Source organism: Entelurus aequoreus, linkage group LG03, assembly GCF_033978785.1.
Source record: "Entelurus aequoreus isolate RoL-2023_Sb linkage group LG03, RoL_Eaeq_v1.1, whole genome shotgun sequence".
Classification (NCBI taxonomy): domain Eukaryota; kingdom Metazoa; phylum Chordata; class Actinopteri; order Syngnathiformes; family Syngnathidae; genus Entelurus; species Entelurus aequoreus.
The window spans coordinates 82663795-82688118 of NC_084733.1; the positions used below are offsets into that span (position 1 = coordinate 82663795).

General features: G+C 34.9%; 2 protein-coding genes across 5 annotated transcripts in view; one reads left to right on the plus strand and one right to left on the minus strand.

Annotated features, from left to right (window-relative positions):
• Nucleotides 1-4424, plus strand: part of LOC133646965 (receptor-type tyrosine-protein phosphatase zeta-like) — a 146266-nt gene extending 141842 nt beyond the window's left edge. For all 3 annotated transcript variants that reach the window (XM_062042946.1, XM_062042948.1, XM_062042947.1), the window contains 4 exons: nt 1748-1894; nt 1958-2100; nt 2180-2315; nt 4038-4424. In XM_062042946.1, coding sequence (XP_061898930.1) covers nt 1748-1894; nt 1958-2100; nt 2180-2315; nt 4038-4166 — 555 coding nt within the window. In that variant the 3' untranslated portion in view covers nt 4167-4424. The remainder of the gene's footprint in view (nt 1-1747; nt 1895-1957; nt 2101-2179; nt 2316-4037) is intronic.
• Nucleotides 4425-8983: 4559 nt separating this feature from the next.
• Nucleotides 8984-24324, minus strand: part of aass (aminoadipate-semialdehyde synthase) — a 44214-nt gene continuing 28873 nt past the window's right edge. The window contains exons 16-24 of one of the 2 annotated variants that reach the window (XM_062042960.1): nt 20601-20711; nt 18097-18205; nt 16475-16615; nt 16238-16405; nt 16037-16132; nt 15799-15914; nt 9825-9913; nt 9573-9749; nt 8984-9260 (exon numbers count right to left, since the gene is read on the minus strand). In XM_062042960.1, the coding sequence (XP_061898944.1) occupies nt 9142-9260; nt 9573-9749; nt 9825-9913; nt 15799-15914; nt 16037-16132; nt 16238-16405; nt 16475-16615; nt 18097-18205; nt 20601-20711 (1126 nt within the window). In that variant the 3' untranslated portion in view covers nt 8984-9141. The remainder of the gene's footprint in view (nt 9261-9572; nt 9750-9824; nt 9914-15798; nt 15915-16036; nt 16133-16237; nt 16406-16474; nt 16616-18096; nt 18206-20600; nt 20712-24324) is intronic. The other variant, XM_062042959.1, reaches the window with a different exon arrangement.

Sequence of the window (24324 nt, forward strand, 5' to 3'; positions counted from 1 at the left end):
TATCATCAAAGGGTTCAGAGAATCTGGACAAATCACTCCACGTAAGCGGCATGGCTGGAAACCAACATTGAATGACCGTGACCTTCGATCAAAAACCGACATCAAAAACCGACATCAATGTGTAAAGGATATCACCACATGGGCTAAGGAACCCTTCAGAAAACCACTGTCAGTAACTACAGTTGGTCGCTACATCTGTAAGTGCAAGTTAAAGCTCTACTATGCAAAGCGAAAGCCATTTATCAACAACACCCAGAAACGCCGCCGGCTTCTCTGGGCCCGAGATCATCTAAGATGGACTCATGCAAAGTGGAAAAGTGTTCTGTGGTCTGACGAGTCCACATTTCAAATTGTTTTTGGAAATATTCGACATCGTGTCATCCGGACCAAAGGGGAAGCGAACCATCCAGACTGTTATCGACGCAAAGTTGAAAAGCCAGCATCTGTGTTGGTATGGGGGTGCATTAGTGCCCAAGGCATGGGTATGTTACAAATCTGTGAAGGCACCATTAATGCTGAAAGGTACAAAAAGGTTTTGGAACAACATATGCTGCCATCTAAGCGCCGTATTTTTCATGGACGCCCCTGCTTATTTCAGCAAGACGATGCCAAGCCACATTCAGCACGTGTTACAACAGCGTGGCTTCGTAAAAAAAAGGGTGCGGGTACTTTCCTGGCCCGCCTGCAGTCCAGACCTGTCTCCCATCCAAAATGTGTGGTGCATTATGAAGCCTAAAATACGACAGCGGAGACCCCCGGACTGTTGAACGACTGAAGCTCTACATAAAACAAGAATGGGAAAGAATTCCACTTTCAAAGCTTCAACAATTAGTTTCCTCAGTTCCCAATCGTTTGAGTGTTGTTAAAAGGAAAGGCCATGTAACACAGTGGTGAACATGCCCTTTCCCAACTACTTTGGCACGTGTTGCAGCCATGAAATTCGAAGTTAATTATTTGCAAAAAAAAAATTAAGTTTATGAGTTTGAACATCAAATATGTTGTCTTTGTAGCATATTCAACTGAATATGGCATGAAAAGGATTTGCAAATCATTGTATTCCGTTTATATTTACATCTAACACAATTTCCCAACTCATATGGAAACGGGGTTTGTATATATACATACACATATATATATGTATACATACATGTATGTATACATATATATATGTATACATATATACTGTGTATATATATATATGTATGTATACATACATATATGTATACATATATACTGTATATATATATACAGTATATATGTATACATATATGTATGTATGTATACATACATATGTATCCATCCAGCCATCCATTTTCTACCGCTTGTCCCTTTCGGGGTCGTGGGGGTGCTGGAGCCTATCTCAGCTGCTTTTGGGTGGAAGGCGGGGTACACCCTGGACAAGTCGCCACCTCATCACAGGGCCAACACAGATAGACAGACAACATTCACATTCACACATTGAACTCAGAACCTTCGTATTGTGAGGCGCATGCACTAACCCCTGTGCCACTGTGCTGCCCTATACATATGTATATATACGTAAATACATGTGTATATATATATATATATATGTGTATATATACACACATATATATATAATATATAATGATAGTTTTTTTACCCAAGTGTTTTTATGACAAATACATCTTTTGAGTGTACTTACCGTACAAAGTGCGTACTGCTAAACTATGTACTGTATATGTCGGCGGGTTGTGATGTCACCACTCACCATGTCATGTGACCATAGGAGGAGGCGGCGGCCATCTTTGGTCCGGGCCAAGGACAGCGCTTGGCGTACGAGGCGTTCACTGTCTCCCACGTGTCGGAGAATCTGGTGTGCTTGTCCAACGAGGACCTGCTGCTGGTCCAGGACTTTGCGCTGCAGGCCACGCAGGTAAGGACCACCAGCAGAGTGCGGGGCCACGTCAGCCCCTGACCCCGCCCCTTTGTCGCCCAGGGCGACTACATCCTGGAGGTGAGCGTCTACCGCGCCCCCTGCTGGCCACGCCCAGACAGTCCCATCAGCAGCACCTGGGAGCTGCTGCACCTGCTCAAGGACACCATCTGGGCCCAGGAAGTACCCACCGTGGTCCAGGACTGGTAAGACGGGTCGCCGTGGCAACGTTTCATCTGTGATGTTCCGGCCTCATTCCCGGTTTTGTTTCCCCCCCCGCCGCAGTGTGGGCGGAGTCACGGCAGGAACCTTCTGCGCTCTTTTGACCTTGATGCGACAAGTGGACACTGAAGGTTCTGTGGACGTCTTCCAGGTGGCGAAGATCACCAACCTAGCCAGACCCGGAACCTTCTCTGACCTCGTAAGACACTCTTTCACTCGTGGCTCACCTCATCCTTTCAGAGACTGCATCCTTATTATTATTATGAAACAATCAGTAGTTTGTGATGTACACTAAGATGTACATCACAATCATCTACACTAATATTACTCTATTCTGACAATTATTATGACATTAATTTGAAGGTTTTTTTTAACCGTCAACATTCCATAGTTGCCTCCTTTGGCCGTGACGTCACAAGTTGACAACATAGAAACAAAACACCAATAATACTCCAGAATAAAATGCATGAAAGGATATAAAAATAGAAATTAAACTACAACAAAAATCTTGAACCCTTTTGAATAATGAACCTGAAAAATAAATCTAAATATAAATACAATTAAATGATTTTAAAATGCATATATTTTATAATGAATAGTATTATATATTATACTACATTATATTTATATATATATATATATACATACATATATATATATATATACACATATATATATGTGTGTATATATATATATACATATTACACATACATATATATATACACATACATATATATATATACACGCATACATATATATATATATATACACATATATATATGTGTATATATATACATATTACACATACATTTATATATATATATACACATACATACATATATATATACACATACATATATATATACACGCATACATATATATATGTATACACACACATATATATATATATATACATACATACATATATATACACATACATACATATACACACATACATATATATACATACATATACATGCGTGTGTGTGTATATATGTATATACATGTGTATATATATGTATATAATAACAAACCAAAATAAAATAAATGTTTAAACATACATTTTATGTGAAAATATTTATATTTTATAACAAGTATATATACATTTATTTATACAAACATAATATATACATACAGTCATGGTCAAAAGTTGACATACACTTGTAAAGAACATAATGTCATGGCTGTCTTGAGTTTCCAATCATTTGTACAACTCTTATTTTTTGTGATAGAGTGATTGGAGCACATACTTGTTGGTCACAAAAAAGCATTCATGAAGTTTGGTTCTTTTATGAATTCATTATGGGTCTACTGAAAATGTGAGCAAATCTGCTGGGTCAAAAGTATACATACAGCAATGTTAATATTTGCTTACATGTCCCTTGGCAAGTTTCACTGCAATAAGGCGCTTTTGACCCAGCAGATTTGCTCACATTTTCAGTAGACCCATAATAAATTCATAAAAGAACCAAACTTCATGAATGTTTTTTTGTGACCAACAAGTATGTGCTCCAATCACTCTATCACAAAAAATAAAGAGTTGTAGAAATTAGTGGAAACTCAAGACAGCCATAACATTACAAGTTTACATACACCTGTAAAGAACATAATGTCATGGCTGTCATATATATATATATTTTATTTTATTTTTTTAAGTGACTCCAAATGCTGCAAAGTTTCTTTAAACATGTTCTAGACAGCTGGGTGGCTCACACACTCACCAAAGTTTTTATCTTCATAAAAAACTGCCCATCGTTGACTTAAAAGTTGTTGTTAATGAATATTAATTCTTTACGTGGCAGGAGTGGACACTTGTCAGACTAGTTTGCTCGCCAGCAGCCATGTTGAGCATAGATGGAATGACTTAGAGGGACAAACTGTATCAAAGTGTTTCATCTTGATGACTTTTCCCCACTTTGAGGAGCGCGTGCAGTTTGTCTACACGGCGCTGCTGAGCCTGCTGAGCACGCGGGAGGACGGCGCCGACGAGAGGGGCGTGGTCGCGCTGGCGAGGAACGCGGCGGCCGAGAGCCTGGAGTCTCTGGTGTGATCGTCACGGCAACAAGAACCACTTTTTTTTTTAAAAGGACAGACTTTGCAATGTTGGACTTTTTGGTCCTCATGTGCCTTTTTTTTTCTTTCCTTCTTTCTACTGAACTTACTAACACGTCTGCTAAGAACTTTTTACTGGCAGCAACTTTCATCTGTAAATAATCTCCTCTGGACCAAATCTATTTATACTTTTATTCTGACATCTTTATACTTCCCCTGTAGGCTTTTATTCTGACAGCCATTAAAGGACGTGTTGACATAATGTAGCTCTTCTTTATTCCTGGGGGGGAGGGAGGGGGGGTCATGCAGACAAAGAGAGTTGGTTGTAATCCCTGCGGCGAGATGCTAACTGCTAATCCTCGCTAATACTCGGCAAGAAAACAAAGTAGGTCAAGTGTCCAGACCAGGTCTTGATCTTTCGCCTCATTTGCATGTTTGACTTCTCCTAACGAGCCTCCCAATTATCCCCCGCCTGCTGGCCTCGTTTGCATGGCTGCCTCTCGCCAACCGCTTAACGCCCCGCTGGCGCGTCGTCTTGCAAAAGTGCTGACTCGGCAAGTTTCATCTGCCAAATATCAGAGACTGAATAAACGCAAGTCAAGATTCCACTCGCGAGTCGTTGGTTGCAAAAGTGCTGACTTTGCAAGTTTCGTCTTCCAAAAATGTAAAATAAAAATGCATTCTGCCAGCTAAAAATTACAAATAAAAAAATTGTATACAAATAACACAAATGCATTCCACTAGCATGTGGTTATGCACTGTTGCAAAGTGAATTATATTTATATAGCGCTTTTCTCTAGTGACTCAAAGCACTTTACATAGTGAAACCCAATATCTAAGTTACATTTTTAAAGCAGTGTGGGTGACACTGGGAGCAGGTGGGTAGGCGGGGATCGAACCTGGAACCCTCAAGTTGCTGGCACGGCCACTCTACCAACTGAGCTATACGGCCCCTTGATGGTGCTGACTCATCAAGATTTATCTCCCAAACATTAAAAAAAATGTAATAAAATAAAAAATTCCAACAGTGCAAACGATGTGCAAAAGGTGCCGATTCATCAAGTTTCATCATCCCCAAAAAAATGACAAAATACCTTTACAAAATTAAACAAGATACTCCAACAAAAATAGCGTTGTGCTAGCGCGTCGTTATGCACTGTTGCAAATGTGCTGACTCATCACGTTTTATCTTCCAAAAATAAAAAAATTTAAATAAAAATAACAATAAAAAATTCCAACTATTTAAACAATGTGCGAGTGGAATGTAAAGGTGCTGATTCAAGTTGTCTTCCAAAGATGTAAAATAAATAAAATAAAAATTACAACAAAAATGCATTCCGCTAGCTAAAAATTATAAATAAAAAATTATGAAAATTACAACAACAAAAAAATTACAACAAAATCTAAATGCATTCCGCTAGCCTAGCGTGTCGTTATGCACTGTTGCAAAGGTGCTGACTCAAGTTTCGTCTTTCAAAAATGTAAAATAAAAATTACAGCAAAAATGCATTCTGCTAGCTAAAAATTACAAATAAAACAAAAATTAAGAAAATTACCCAAAAAAAACAAATTACAACAAAATCTCAATGCATTCCGCTAGCCTAGCGTGTCGTTATGCACTGTTGCAAAGGTGCTGACTCATCAAGTTTTATCTTCCAAAAATGAAAAAAATGAAATAAAAATTACAATTAAAAATTCTAACAATGCAAACAATGTGCGAGTGGAATGTAAAGGTGCTGATTCAAGTTTCAACTTCCAAAAATGTAAAATAAATAAAATAATAACAAAAATGCATTCCGCTTGCTAAAAAATTACAAATAAATAAAACCATTAAGAAAATTTAAAATAAAATGTATGAAAATTACAAAAAATAAAAAAATTACAACAAAATCTAAATGCATTTTTCCAGTCTAGCATGTTATAAACTGTTGCAAATGTGCCGACTCATCAAGTTTTATCATCCAAAAATAATAAAAAAATAAAATAAAATAAATTGAATAAATATTACAATAACAAATTCCAAAAGTGCAAACGATGTGCAAGTGGAATGCAAATGTGCTGAATTAAGTTTCATCTTCCAAAATTTTTAAATAAATAAAATAAAAATGACAACAAAAATACATTCCGCTAGCTAAAAATTACAAATAAAAAAAAACATGAAAATTAAAAAAAAAATTATGAAAATTAAATAAAATTACAACAAAATCTAAATGCATTCCGCCAGCCTAGCATGTTGTTATAAACTGTTGCAAATGTGCCAACTCATCAAGTTTTATCATCCAAAAATAATAAAATATAAAATAAAATAAATGTAATAAATATTACAATAACAAATTCCAACAGTGCAAACGATGTGCGAGTGGAATGCAAATGTGCTGAATTATGTTTAATCTTCCAAAAATGTAAAATAAAAATAAAAAAAATGACAACAAAAATGCATTCCGCTAGGTAAAAATTACAAATACAAAAAAACGTAAAATTACAACAAAATCTAAATGCATTCCGCTAGCCTAGCGTGTCGTTATGCACTGTTGCAAAGGTGCTGACTCATCAAGTTTTATCTTCCAAAAATGAAAAAAATTACAATAAAAAATTCCAACTACGCAAACAATGTGCGAGTGGAATGTAAAGGTGCTGATTCAAGTTTCAACTTCCAAAAATGTAAAATATATCAAATAATTACAACAAAAATGCATTCCGCTAGCTAAAAATTACAAATAAAAAAAACCATTAAGAAAATAAAAAATAGATAAAAAATTATGAAAATTACAACAAAAAAAAGAAATTGCAATAGAATCTAAATGCATTCTGCTAGCCTAGCGTGTCGTTATGCACTGTTGCAAATGTGCTGACTCATCAAGTTTTATCTTCCAAAAATGAAACAAATTAAATAAAAATTACAATAAAAAATTCCAACTATTTAAACAATGTGCGTGTGGAATGTAAAGGTGCTGATTCAAGTTTCGTCTTCCAAAAATGTAAAATAAATACAATAATAATAACAAAAATGCATTCCAATAGATAAAAATTACAAATAAAAAACCCATTATGAAAATTAAAAAAAAATTAAAAATAATTATAATTACAAAAAATTAAATAAAATTACAACAAAATGTAAATGCATCCTGCGAGCCTAGCATATTGTTATAAACTGTTGCAAATGTGCCAACTCATCAAGTTTTATCATCCAAAAATAAAGTATTAAATTAAATAAATTGAATAAATATTACAATAACAAATTCCAACAGTGCAAACGATGTGCGAGTGGAATGCAAATGTGCTGAATTAAGTTTCATCTTCCAAAAATGTAAAATAAATAAAATAAAAATGCATTCCGCTAGCTAAAAATTTAAAATAAATAAACTCGTAAAATTACAACAAAATCTAAGTGCATTCCGCTCGCCTAGTGCGTCGTTATGCAATGTTGCAAAGGTGCTGACTCATCAAATTTTATCTTCCAAAAAAATGTCAATAATGAAATACCTTTAAAAAATTAAACATACTATAAAAAAAATTGCATTCTTCTAGCACTTTGTTATACACTGCTGCAAAGATGACTCAGCAAATATTCGGTAAAATACATGTGGTTTGAAAAAGGAAAGCAGTACTTTAGATTTTAAAAAGTAGTTCAGTACTTTAAAAGACATTCCTAAGTAAAAATATATGTGGTGTTAAAAAAGTACCGCAGTATTTTAAAAGACACACTTCAGTAAAAATACATGTGGTTTGAAAAAGTACTGCGGTATTTTAAGACATTGCTTCAGTAAAAATTAATGTGACTTTAAATAGTGCAGTACTTTAAAAGACATTCCTAAGTAAAAAATACATGTGGTTTTCAAATGTAGTGCAGTACTTTAAGACAGCTTAAGTAGTAATACTTCAAAAGACAGTTTTAGATTGTAAAAGTAGTGCAGTAATTTAAAAGACAGTTTCCTATTTGCTAAAAAGTCAAGTCTGGACCAATGATGCCAACATAAAGCATTTTTTATTCATAAATCTGCAAAAATAATTTCTTCTTCAAATGTGACAAGACGTTAAAATCATTTTGAAATGTTTAAAAAGGTGACCTTTGACCCCACAGGCCGTTATCAACATGATCATCACATCCCAGCAGATGAAAATATTATATTTATTATTTATGCAAGACAAAGAAATGAACAAATCAAAGTGACAAAACAATCGGCATCATAAAAATAAAAATAACCGTTTTTGTTGATTTTTATCATCATAATAATATCAGCAGTGACCCTTCAACTTTGACCTAAATAGCAGCTCCGCCCTTCATATGTCATTATTATTAATAACTTACACTTTTCTAACAATATTTTCAAATATTTGGACTTGTTGTAAAAATAGAAATATATACGCTTGTGTGGGTGTGAATACATAAATATATATATATATATATATATATATATATATATATATATACACACACACACACACGTGTGTACATATATGTGTGAACACGTATATATTTGTATATACGTGTACATATATGCACATACATACATATACACGTGTGTACATATACATGTATATACGTGCGTAAATATATATGTGCATGTACACATATACATGTGTATACGTGCGTAAATATATGTAAATATATGGACACGTATATATGTGTATATACATGTGTACATATATGTATGTACACACGTAAATACGTGTGTATATGTACACGTGTCCATATATGTATGTACACATGTATATATACATGTACATATTATATTTACATATATGTATTTGTACACACGTATATAATTGTTAATATACATGTGTACATATATATGTAGACATGTATATTTGTATGTGTGCATATGTGTATATGTACACTTATTTATATATATATATATATATATATATATATATTTGTGTATAGATGTGTATATATATATATATGTATATGTACACATGTATACATGTGTACACACACATACTGTGCGATGATGATTAAAATATTGCAATATTTAGTCCAGCAGAGTACTGGAGGTCATGACATGCAGACCTTCATCCTTCAGGCGCGTCAAGGCTGGCACGTACACCTCCTTGGTCATGGGGAGCACGATGCCCTTTGACCTGATCTCACCTGCAAACAGGAGATGACATCATCGGCTCATTTGCATGTAAAGAAACAATTTCAACAAATGTGATTAGGAACAGCTTTTTCAAAAGTTCCTGAAAGGTTCAGACTACTCGCTAAATCAGGTGTACTGCGATTACCCAGCATGCTTTGCGGTGTTTGTATGTTTATTTTGCTTTGACTACTCCTGTGAGACTCAGGCTCTCCATGATATCGACACAGTCGGCAACACGGATCCCTCCTGCCCGTCTCCTTACGCTCTGGCGGAGCAGGTGTGAGTGACAAGGTGCTGAGGAGGTAGTACGTGAATGGACTGACCGTCGAGGATCATGCGTGCACTGATGGCTGCTGGGTAGCCCACGGTCTTGGCCATGGCGGAGAAGCCGTTGATGTCTCCGTACACCGCCAGGCTGATGTGTTTGGTCTCAAGCTCGCCCGTCGGGTGGCGAAGTCCCAGGTCGCTCCTCAGGACGACCATGTCCCGCTCACCGTAGTCTGCGAGCACACGAAGACGCACACGCTCAGTCAAATGCATCCACGTGGACGCCACGTGGCCACGAGTGTTCTTACTGAAGGACAGTTTGGCTTCCATATGTTTGCTGAGAGCCATCAGCACGCTGTCAGCGTGAGGGACGTGATCGTCACTCAGCATTCCGAACCTACAAATGCACACCAACACATACCTTCAACAAGAAGTACATGGGTGTAGACAGCCCCAATGTATCCCACCCGGGACGATGACACAAAAACCTTTCTTCCACTCATGCTTAATGGTTGTGTGAAGCTATTTATTATTGGCAAACAACTGTGATTGCTCTTTTTAAATCAAAATGACAAAAGAAAGTACCCAAATGACCCTGATCAAAAGTTTACATACCCCGGTGACTTTGATCTGATAACATGCACAAAAGTTGAATTGGACTGCATAAAACAGGAAAGGGGTATAAAAAGATATCCAAGAAGTTGAGAATGCCAATCAGCAGTGTCCAAATGCTGATTAAGAAGTGGAGAATGAGAGATTCAGGTTGACCAGCAAATATTTCAGCCACAACTGCCAGGAAGATTGTTCAAGATGCAAAGAAAAATCCACAAATAATTCAGGTAAAATACAGGAAATTGTGGTGTGGCTGTTTGAAGATGCACAATAAGGAGGCACTTGAAGAAAAATGGGCTGCATGGTCGAGTCGCCAGAAGAAAGCCATTTCTGCGCAAATGTCACAAAGTATCCCGCTTACATTACGCCAAACAGCACAGAGACAAGCCTCAAAACTTCTGGAACAAAGTAATTTGGAGTGATGAGACCAAAATTGAACTTTTCGGCCACTCAACCATGCAGCCCATTTTTCTTTAAGTGCCTCCTTATTGTGCATCTTGAAACAGCCACACCACAATTTTTCAGAGAGTCCTGTATTTCAGCTGAAGTTATTTGTGGATTTTTCTTTGCATCTCGAACAATTTTCCTGGCAGTTGTGGCTGAAATATTTGCTGGTCTCCCTGAATCCCTCATTTTCCACTTCTTAATCAGCGTTTGGACACTGCTGATTGGTATCCTCAATTCCTTGGATATCTTTTTATACACCTTTCCTGTTTTATGCAGTCCAATTACCTTTTCTCGCAGATTCTTTGACAATTATTTTGCCTTCCTTATGACTCAGAATCCAGAAACATCTGTGCAGCACTGGATGAAAGATGCAATGGTCTGTCAGAAGCTCAGAAACTCACTGACCTTTTATACACACACATTAATTACAAACAAACAGGTCACAGGTGAGGATTGGAACCTTGATTAGCCATTCAAACCTGTTTCTGTCAACTTTTGTGCATGTTATCAGATCAAAGTCACTGGGGTATTTAAATGTTTGATCGGGGTCATTTGGGTACTTTCTTTTGTCATGTTGATGTAAAAAGACTAAACACAGTTGTTTTCCAATAAATAGCTTCACACAACCATTAAGCATGAGTGGCAGAAAGGTTATTGTGTTATCATTCATATTCTCTGAAGAATGGCCAAGAAATCATAAATTCTCCCAGGGTATGTAAACTTATGAGCACGACTGTATATATATGTAGTTTATGTAGGTGTATGTAGCTATATATATTTTTTTAATTTTTTTTTTTATAATGTCCTGCCCAGCTTCTCGGGCAAATCATATAGCAGATGTATATGCCCATATCGGCTGTTCAGATTTACTTTACAAAAGAGAAGTGTAGGTTACTTCTCTTGTTGCCTTACTTGTATTTTGACTTTATTAAATGTATTTATATTATCATTTGGTGCAGCCGGGCCGGAGCAGGAGGGGATAGAAAGAGAGAAAAAGGAAGACAGAGGGGGGAATTGTGGGGACAAGAGGGGGATTAGACAGAGAGACAAAAACAACAACAACAACAACAGAGCAACATCAGCAAATACGACATGTACAAATATGATGGTAAAAGTAATAGCAAATAAGCAGTTAGCGAAAATAAAAATAAAAATACAGAAATGACAATGAGCATTATTACACTAAAAATGGAGCAATATGAATACCAATAGAAATAGTGCTATTGATAATAAACAATACCAGTACTTTACCTTTATTATCAACAATACAATTGTTCAAATGCAACAATACATATACGTAATGATAACTTGAGATACGAAAGAATGCAGAAAAATGGAGGGGAAGAAAGAGAAGCAACCTTAACCTTGTAGATTGTTATAGTAACAATAGGTTAAGCTTTGTCAGTGTGCCATGTGTTATACCCAGTTTACCCTAGGGCAACAACGTTAATATATGTTTGATGAAACGTGATTATGTGCATGAGTGTATGTGTGCATATGTACTTGTATATGTACAGTATGTGTATGTGTGCTTGTACAGTGAATGTATATGTACAGTATGTGTATGTGTGCTTGTACAGTGAATGTATATGTACAGTATGTGTATATGTGTGTACAGCGAATGTATATGTACAGTATGTGTATATGTGTGTACAGCGAATGTATATGTACAGTATGTGTATACAGTATGTGTGTTTGAACAGTGAATGTATATGTACAGTATGTGTAAATGTGTGTTTGTACAGTGAATGTATATGTACAGTATATGTATGTGTGTGTTTGTACTGTGAATGTATGTGTAGTATGTGTATGTGTGTGTTTGTACAGTGAATGTATATGTACAGTATGTGTATATGTATGTTTTTACAGTGAATGTATATGTACAGTATGTGTATACAGTATGTTTGTATAATGAAATGTGCGTGTGGATGTACGAACTTTGAGTGTGTAAATATGTACTGTATTTATTTGTATATGTATGTGGGAGCGTAGGTACCTACGTATGTCTGTATGTATGTGTGTGAGTATATGTGAATTTGCATGTACAATACATTTGACTCCCAGTGTGTGCGGGAGCCAGAGTACGGCCCCAACCTCCCCGAGAACCCATCCCACAAACAGTAGGTGTGGTGCCCAGGGAACCAGGGGCTATATATATATATATATATATATATATATATATATATATATATATATATATATATATATATATATATATATATATATATATATATATATATATATATATATATATATATATATATATATATATATATATATATATATATATATATATATATATATATATATATATATATATATATATATATATATATATATATATATATATATATATATATATATATATATATATATATATATATATATATATATATATATATATATATATATATACACACACACACACACACACACACACAGGTATATATATATATATATATATATATATATATATTAGGGCTGTGAATCTTTGGGTGTCCCACGATTCGATTCAAAATTGATTCTTGGGGTCACGATTCGATTCAAAATCGATTTTTTTTTTTTCATTTCAACACGATTCTCGATTCAAAAACGATTTAAAAAAAAATAAAATTTTTTAAATGAAAACAATACACAACAATACCATAATAATGCAATACAATTTCAAAACCAAACCCGACCCAGCAACACTCAGAATAGCAATAAACAGAGCAATTGAGAGCAATTGAGGAGACACAAACACGACACGGAACAATCTAAAAGTAGTGAGACAAAAATGAATATTATCAACAACAGTATCAATATTAGTAACAATTTCAACATAGCAGTGATTAAAAATCCCTAATTGATATTATCATTACAAACATTAGTTTAATATTTTTTTTTACAAAAAATGAATAGTGTCACAGTGACTTACACTTGCATCGCATCTCATAAACTAAATGTCTAATGATAATGTCAATGAGGGATTTTTAATCACTGCTATGTTGAAATTGTAACTAATATTGATACTGTTGTTGATAATATTCATTTTTGTTTCACTACTTTTGGTTTGTTCTGTATCGTGTTTGTGTCTCCTCTCAATTGCTCTGTTTATTGCAGTTCTGAGTGTTGCTGGGTCGGGTTTGGTTTTGGAATTGGATTGCATTGTTATGGTATTGCTGTGTATTGTTTTGTTGGATTGATTAATTTAAAAAAAAAAAAAAAAAAATTTTTTTTTATAAATAAATAAATAAAATCGATTTTTTTAAAATGAGAATCGATTCTGAATCGCACAACGTGAGAATCGCAATTCGAATTCGAATCGATTTTTTCCCACACCCCTAATTATATATATATATATATATATATATATATATATATATATATATATATATATATATATATATAGTGTATGTAGTTATATATATTTAGCATATGTAGCTATATATATGTAGTGTATGTAGGTATATATATGTAGTGTATGTAGGTGTATGTAGCTATATATATGTAGTGTATGTAGCTATATATATATATATATATATATATATATATATATATATATATATATATATATATATATATATATATATATATATATATATATATATATATATATATATATATATATATATACATACACATACAGTATATGTAGTGTATGTAGCTATATATATGTAGGTGTATGTAGCTATATATATATATATGTAGTGTATGTAGCTATATATATGTAGTGTATGTAGGTATATATATATATATATGTAGTGTATGTAGCTATATATATATACATATGTAGTGTATGTAGCTATATATATATATATATATATATATATGTAGTGTATGTAGCTATATATATATGTAGTGTATGTAGCTATATATATATATATGTATATATATATATGTAGTGTATGTAGCTATATATATGTAGCGTATGTAGGTGTATGTAGCTATATATATGTAGTGTATGTAGGTGTATGTAGCTATATATATATATATATATATATATATATATATATATATATATATATATATATATATATATATGTAGTGTATGTAGCTATATATATGTAGCGTATGTAGGTGTATGTAGCTATATATATATGTAGTGTATGTAGCTATATATATATATGTATATATATATATGTAGTGTATGTAGCTATATATATGTAGTGTATGTAGGTGTATGTAGCTATATATATATATATATACATATGTATATGTCTTAATTAGATTATCCAAAAAATAGTGCTCGATACCGTGGTAGAGCGTAATATGTATGTGTGGGAAAAAATCACAAGACTATTTCATCTCTATAAAACAGGCCTGTAGAGATGAAATAGTCTTGTGATTTTTTCCCACACTAACATATATACATATGTACATATATATGTAGTGTATGTAGCTATATATATGTAGCGTATGTAGGCGTATGTAGCTATATATATGTAGTGTATGTAGGTGTATGTAGCTATATATATATATATATATATATATATATATATATATATATATATATATATATATATATATATATATATATATATATGTAGTGTATGTAGCTATATATATGTAGCGTATGTAGGTGTATGTAGCTATATATATATGTAGTGTATGTAGCTATATATATATATATATATATATGTAGTGTATGTAGCTATATATATGTAGTGTATGTAGGTGTATGTAGCTATATATATATATATACATATGTATATGTCTTAATTAGATTATCCAAAAAATAGTGCTCGATACCGTGGTAGAGCGTAATATGTATGTGTGGGAAAAAATCACAAGACTATTTCATCTCTATGAAACAGGCCTGTAGAGATGAAATAGTCTTGTGATTTTTTCCCACACATACATATATACATATGTACATATATATGTAGTGTATGTAGCTATATATATGTAGCGTATGTAGGCGTATGTAGCTATATATATGTAGTGTATGTAGGTGTATGTAGCTATATATATATATATATATATATATATATATATATATATATATATATATATATATATATATATATATATATATATATATATATATATATATGTAGCGTATGTAGCTATATATATATGTAGCGTATGTAGCTATAAATATGTAGTGTATGTAGCTATATATATATATGTAGTGTATGTAGCTATATATACATGTAGCGTATGTAGGTGTATGTAGCTATATGTAGCTAAGTTAAGTTGGATAAAAATAGCTTTTTAATTTTGTCACACGTGCAGGCTCACCATCTCAGACAGTCCATTTTGTCTTGGTCATGGCCCACGCGCTCCATCACCGCCGCCTCAAATGCATCATGGGAGATGGTGGGGTCCAACGACAACACGTGACTCAGCAATCCTTTCTGTGGACGCCAGGACAGGCAAGAAGACATGACGTTTAAGGACGGCTCGACGAACGACGAGATTGACTTAGAAGTCTACAGTGAGGTTAAAGGCGATCATGTGACAACGGGACGGAGGTTACCCATGTGACCGGAGGGGCGGAGCTCTGCAGCAGGGGACAAGGATCACTGTTGATCAAACCCAACTTGACAAAACCACTCATGGCTCTGGAGAAACCCTGCATGACACCAGCATCATTCATGTGTGTGTGTGTGTGTGTGTGTGTGTGTGTGTGTGTGTGTGTGTGTGTGTGTGTGTGCGTGCGTGCGTGTGACCAACACACCTTATAGCGTAGCGTTCCTCTGAGCACCGTGTGCGCCTTCTGGATGTCGTACAGTTTTGCGCATTTGGTGCTGTCCCGATTGGGGTAACCTTCAAAGTTGAATCCAGGAAAGAAATCCATTGGCGTGGCGGCGTCCATCAGAGCGCCCCCTTGTGGGATGCTCACAAGCTGAAGGGGACACAAGTGCTGCTGAGCTGCGACTCACAACAAAGTGTTGCCAACGTTTAGCGTGCGCACCTTGTTGTCCCGCAGGAAGAGGGCGGGGTTGACGGTGGCGAGGAGAACTCCGTAAGGACTCCAGCTGAACTTGTAGCGAAGAGGATTGTCTGAACACTCGGGGGCAGGAAGTCCTCCGCAGAAGGAAATGTACGACTCCACCTGTGGCACCACAACACAACACATTTACTGACACGCTAACTCGTTCACACTTTCTCACACACCTGCAACAAAGTTCTCACTAAGGGAACAGTTAACATACTCACAAGATGGCGTCAAGTATCAAAAGCCAAGGTTTTACGATTAAAACACATCAAATTAGCTAAAATACTAGCATAAAACATTAGCATGCTAACATAGGAAAAGTTAGGTGGCAAGTATCAAAAGCCAACATTTTTAAATACTATCCATCCATTTTATAGAGCTTGTCCCTTAAACAAATGAAATTAGCTAAAATGCTATCATGAACCGTTAGCATGACAACATAGGAAAAGTAATAATTCTAAGATGACGTCAAGTATCAAAGTTTAAACAAATAAAATTAGCCGAGATGCTGGCATTAACGTTAGCATGCTAACATAAGAAAAGTCATCATGCTTCTAAGATGGCGTTAAGTATCAAAATCCAAGATTGTTTAAAGTTTAAACAAATACAATTAGCTAACCATGACAACAAAGGAAAAGTTACCATACTTCCATGATGGCTTTAAGCATCAAAATCCGTGATTTTTAGGTTCAAATGAAAAATTCTAACAAATACATTTTGCTAAAATGCTGGCATAAAATGTTAGCCTGCTAACATCAGCATGATAACATAGGAAAAGTTACCATACTTCTAAGATGGTGGCAAGTATCAGAATTCAATATTTTAAAGTTAAAAAAATAATATTAGCTAAGATGCTAACATAAGAAAAGTTGCCATGCTTCTATGATGGTGTTAAGTATCAAAATCTAAGATTTTACAGTTTAAACAAAATACAATTAGCTAATCATGATAACATAGGAAAAATCGGCATACTTCTATGATGGCTTTAAGCATTAAAAGCCATGATTTTTAGGTTCAAATGAAAAATTCAAACAAATACATTTTGCTAAAATGCTGGCATAAAATGTTATCATGCTAACATTAGCATGATAACATAGGAAAAGTTACCATACTTCTAAGATGGCGGCGAGTATCAAAATCCAATATTTTAAAGTTAAAAACTTTAAAATATGTTTTCATTTATTTATTTCATGAATAAATGGAGAAAAAAGAAATGAAAAAAAATTAAATTAGCTGAGATGCTAACATAAGAAAAGTTGCCATGCTTCTATGATGGCGTTAAGTTTTAAAATCTAAGATTTTAAAGTTTAAATAAATACAATTAGCTAATCATGATAACATAGGACAAATCGCCATACTTCTACGATGGCTTTAAGCATCAAAAGCCATGATTTTTAGGTTCAAATGAAAAATTCTAACAAATACATTTTCCTAAAATGCTGGCATAAAATGTTAGCATGCTAACAATAGCATGATAACAGGAAAAGTTACCATTCTTCTAAGATGGCGTGGAGTATCGAGTTAAAATGTCAAAAATGTGTTCAAAAACTAGCATACAGCTTTAGCATTCTAACATTAACATACACACACATACTCACCGTGCAGCCGTCAGCTTTAGCTTGGTCGATACATTCCATGGCTAACATGTGATCAATACCTGGATCTAGACCCATCTCGTTGACAATGGTGATGCCCGCCTCCACCGCCCTGACAAACACAAACACCACAAAATCCAACACTACACAAAACTGACAGCTTGCTACTGTGTTCAATTCTCAGGGAATTCAATCGAGGCCCCACTGGAGAGCTTCTCAAATAGTGAGGCGGGGGGGGCGTGAGAAAACAATACACAAGTATACATAAGTCAATGATAAGGTGTCAGGGGGCGTGAAAAAACAATGCACAAGTATACATAAGTATATAATTAGGTGTCGGGGGGCGTGAGAAAATAATACACAAGTATAAATAAGTCAATGATAAGGTGTCAGGGGGCGTGAGAAAACAATGCACAAGTATACATAAGTATATGATTAGGTGTCGGAGGGTGTTAGAAAACAATACACAAGTATACATAAGTATATAATAAGGTGTCGGAGGGCGTGAGAAAACAATACACCAGTATACAATAAGATGTCAGGGAGGCGTGAGAAAACAATATACATTTATACATAAGTATATGATAAGGTGTTGGGAGGGCGTGAGAAAATAATACACAAATATATAAATAAGGATATGATAAGGTGTCAGGGGCGTGAGAAAATTATACACCAGTATACATAATTATATGATAAGGTGTCAGGGAGGGGGCGTGTGAAAACAATATACATTTATACATAAGTATATGATAAGGTGCCGGGGCGCAAGATAACACACAAGTATACACGAGTATATGATAAGGTGTCGGGGGGGCCTGAGAAAACAATATAGAAGTATACATAAGTATATAATAAGGTGTCGGGGGCGTGAGATAATACACAAATATACATAAGTATATGATAACGTGTCGGGGCCGTGAGATAATACACAAATATACATAAGTATATAATAAGGTGTTGGGGGACGTGAGAAAATACACAAATATACACAAGTATATGATAAGGTGTCGGGGGCGTGAGATAATACACAAATATACATAAGTATATGATAAGGTGTCAGGGGGCGTGAGAAAACAAAATGCATTTATATATAAGTATATGATAAAGTGTCGGGGGCGTGAGAAAACAACATACATTTATATATAAGTATATGATAAAGTGTTGAGGGGGCGTGACAAAATAATACACAAGTATACATAAGGATATGATAAGGTGTGGGGGGAGCGTGAGAAAATATACATTTGTATATAAGTATATGATAAAGTGTCGGGTGGCGTGAGAAAATAATACACAAGTATACATAAGGATATGATAAAGTGTTGGGGGCTTGAGAAAATAATACACAAGTATACATAAGTATATGGTAAGGTGTTGGGGGGGCATGAGAAAACAATACACAAGTATACATAAGTATATGGTAAGGTGTCGGGGGGCATGAGAAAACAATACACAAGTATACATAAGTATATGGTAAGGTGTCGGGGGGGCATGAGAAAGCAATACACAAGTATACATAAGTATATGGTAAGGTGTCAGGGGGCGTGAGAAAGCAATACACAAGTATACATAAGTATATGGTAAGGTGTCGGGGGGCGTGAGAAAGCAATACACAAGTAGACATAAGTATATGGTAAGGTGTCGGGGGCGTGAGAAAGCAATACACAAGTATACATAAGTATATGATAAGGTGTCGGGGGGCGTGAGAAAACAATACACAAGTATACATAAGTATGTGATAAGGTGTTGGGGGGCATGAGAAAACAATACACAAGTATACATAAGTATATGGTAAGGTGTCGGGGGGGCATGAGAAAACAATACACAAGTATACATAAGTATATGATAAGGTGTCGGAGGGGCGTGAGAAAACAATACACAAGTATACATAAGTATATGGTAAGGTGTCGGGGGGCGTGAGAAAACAATACACAAGTATACATAAGTATATGGTAAGGTGTCGGGGGGCATGAGAAAACAATACACAAGTATACATAAGTATATGATAAGGTGTCGGGGGGCGTGAGAAAACAATACACAAGTATACATAAGTATATGGTAAGGTGTCGGGGGGGGCATGAGAAAACAATACACAAGTATACATAAGTATATGGTAAGGTGTCGGGGGGCATGAGAAAACAATACACAAGTATACATAAGTATATGGTAAGGTGTTGGGGGGGCATGAGAAAACAATACACAAGTATACATAAGTATATGGTAAGGTGTCGGGGGGCGTGAGAAAACAATACACAAGTATACATAGGTATATGATAAGGTGTCGGGGGGCGTGAGAAAACAATGGCCATGTCTTCTGCTTGGTGGCATGTAGGTGGTGGTGCCAGCAACTCAAAGAGAATAGGATCAGGTTTTCAATTGAATTTCAATTAAAGGGGGGTGTGAAAAACTGTGTGTCCCCTAGGGGGCGCCTGAGAAGCAATCATTAATTAGCACTGCTCTACTGTTTTACATGTACTAAGTTATTTGCAAACGTGTTGTCGTCGTGTCACCTGTTGTGCAGCTCCTTCATGGCGGGACTCAGGTAGCTGGCGGTCACCATGTTGACCTTCCTGTCGATGCAGTGTTTGGCCACTAGGGGGTGCAGCCCGTAAGGCAGCAAGCTGTGGAAGAGCGCAGGTCAGATATGTTGTATTAAATCAGAACACGTCAGAATGAGTATTTGAACCGATACAGTAACAGTTCCTCGGAATCGATACCGGTACCCAACAGTACAAAGTTTTAATATCAATCAATCATCAATCAATGTAGATTTGTGTGTGTTAATAAATATTGTTTGATAATTAAAACAAAATTGTTTTTAATGTAACATGTAAAAATGAGCGGATGTGCTGCCAAGTTGTTTTATCTTGTTTTCAATGCAGTTGCACTTCCAACACATTAGATGGCAGTGCTGTATAGGCCAACTAAAAAGTAGCTTTTCCAGGAAGCCGAATGTGTTATGTTGCACCCTACAAAGTGTTTATACTGTAAGCACTGTACTTATTACACACCAGCTGTTTAATTGTAACATTCATCTTAGTTGTAGTTTTCATTACGAAGTTTGGAGGTGTTGAAATCGCCATGTAAAATCGCCACTGCTAATAGTAGCCTGTCTCTGGCTAATTCAATGTAAATGAGCACCAAGCTAGCGCATTTTGGAAGTGTGGAGCCTTCAATCAATCAATCAATCAATGTTTATTTATATAGCCCTAAATCACAAGTGTCTCAAAGGGCTGTACAAGCCACAACGACATCCTCGGTACAGAGCCCACATACGGGCAAGGAAAACTCACCCCAGTGGGACGTCAATGTGAATGACTATGAGAAACCTTGGAGAGGACCGCATATGTGGGTAACCCCCAGCCTTACTTTACGTTTGCTGGTTTTGAAAATTTCAAAATTAGTCAGAGGGACTTTGGCTGAGTCTGCCCTGAGCCGTGATCCACTGTTTAGTCGGCAACCGGACGCAACCATTCTGCAAAAAGTTATCGCAACATAGTAAATGAAAACAGAATACAAGGATTTGCAAATCCTTTTCAACTTATATTCAATTGAATAGACTGCAAAGACAAGATATTTAATGTTCAAACTGAGAAACTTAATATTTTTTTGCAAATAATCATTAACTTTGAATTTAATGGCAGCAATACATTGTAAAAAAGTTGTCACAGGGGCATTTTTACCACTGTGTTACATGGCCTTTCCTTTTAACAACACTCAGTAAACGTTTGGGAACTGAGGAGACATTCTTGAAGCTTTTCAGGTGGAATTATTTCCCATTCTTGCTTGATGTACAGCTTAAGTTGTTCAACAGTCCCCGTTGTGGTATTTCACGCTTCATAATGCACCACACATTTTCAATGGGAGACAGGTCTGGACTACAGGCAGGCCAGTCTAGTACCCGCACTCTTTTACTATGAAGCCACGCTGTTGTAACACGTGGCTTGGCATTGTCTTTCTGAAATAAGCAGGGGCGTCCATGAAAAAGACGTTGCTTGGATGGCAACATATGTTGCTTCAAGACCTGTATGTACCTTTCAGCATTAATGGTGCCTTCACAGATGTGTAAATTACCCATGCCTTGGGCACTAATACACCCCCATACCATCACAGATGCTGGCTTTTACACTTTGCGCCTATAACAGATGGTTCTTTTCCTCTTAGGTCCGGAGGACACGACGTCCACAGTTTCCAAAAGCAATTTGAAATGTGGACTCGTCAGACCGCAGAGCACTTTTCCACTTTGCATCAGTCCATCTTAGATGAGCTCGGGCCCAGCCAAGCCGGCGGCTTTTCTGGGTGTTGTTGATAAATGGCTTTGGTTTTGCATAGTAAAGTTTTAACTTGCACTTACAGATGTAGCGACGAACTGTAGTTACTGACAGTGGTTTTCTGAAGGGTTCCTGAGCCCATGTGGTGATATCCTTTACACACTGATGTCGCTTTTTGATGCAGTATCGCTTTGGGGATCGAAAGTTGTGGCCTTGCCGCTTACGTGCAGCGATTTCTCCAGATTCTCTAAACCTTTTGATGATATTACGGACCGTAGATGGTAAAATCCCTAAATTCTTTGCAATAGCTGGTTGAGAAATGTTGTTCTTTAACTGTTTGACAGTTTGCTCGCGCATTTGTTGACAAAGTGGTGACCCTCGCCCCATCCTTGTTTGTGAATGACTGAGCATTTCATAGAAGCTGCTTTTATACCCAATCATGGCACCCACCTGTTCCCAATTAGCCTGTTCACCTGTGGGATGTTCCTAATAAGTGTTTGATGAGCATTCCTCAACTTTCTCAGTCTTTTGCCAGCTTTTTTGAAACATGTTGCAGGGATCAAATTCCAAATGAGCTAATATTTGCAAAGAATAAAGTTTTCCAGTTTGAACGTTAAATATATTGTCTTTGCAGTCTATTCAAATGAATATAGGTTGAAAAGGATTTAAAAATCATTGTATTCTGTTTTTATTTACCATTTACACAACGTGCCAACTTCACTGGTTTTGGGTTTTGTAATAGGATGTCATTATAAGTGACAATATGTAATAAGTAATAGTATGTCATTATAAGTGACAATATGTAATAAGTAATAGGATGTCATTATAAGTGACAATATGTAATAAGTAATAGTATGTCATTATAAGTGACAATATATAATAAGTAATAGGATGTCATTATAAGTGACAATATGTAATAAGTAATAGTATGTCATTATAAGTGACAATATGTAATAAGTAATAGGATGTCATTATAAGTGACAATATGTAATAAGTAATAGTATGTCATTATAAGTGACAATATGTAATAAGTAATAGTATGTCATTATAAGTGACAATATGTAATAATAGTATGTCATTATAAGTGACAATATGTAATAAGTAATAGGATGTCATTATAAGTGACAATATGTAATAAGTAATAGTATGTCATTATAAGTGACAATATGTAATAATAGTATGTCATTATAAGTGACAATATGTAATAAGTAATAGGATGTCATTATAAGTTACAATATGTAATAAGTAATATGATGTCATTATAAGTGACAATATGTAATAAGTAATAGTATGTCATTATAAGTGACAATATGTAATAAGTAATAGGATGTCATTATAAGTGACAATATGTAATAATAGTATGTCATTATAAGTGACAATATGTAATAAGTAATAGGATGTCATTATAAGTGACAATATGTAATAAGTAATAGGATGTCATTATAAGTGACAATATGTAATAAGTAATAGTATGTCATTATAAGTGACAATATGTAATAATAGTATGTCATTATAAGTGACAATATGTAATAAGTAATAGGATGTCATTATAAGTGACAATATGTAATAAGTAATAGGATGTCATTATAAGTGACAATATGTAATAAGTAATAGGATGTCATTATAAGTGACAATATGTAATAAGTAATAGTATGTCATTATAAGTGACAATATATAATAAGTAATAGGATGTCATTATAAGTGACAATATGTAATAAGTAATAGTATGTCATTATAAGTGACAATATGTAATAAGTAATAGGATGTCATTATAAGTGACAATATGTAATAAGTAATAGTATGTCATTATAAGTGACAATATGTAATAAGTAATAGTATGTCATTATAAGTGACAATATGTAATAATAGTATGTCATTATAAGTGACAATATGTAATAAGTAATAGGATGTCATTATAAGTGACAATATGTAATAAGTAATAGTATGTCATTATAAGTGACAA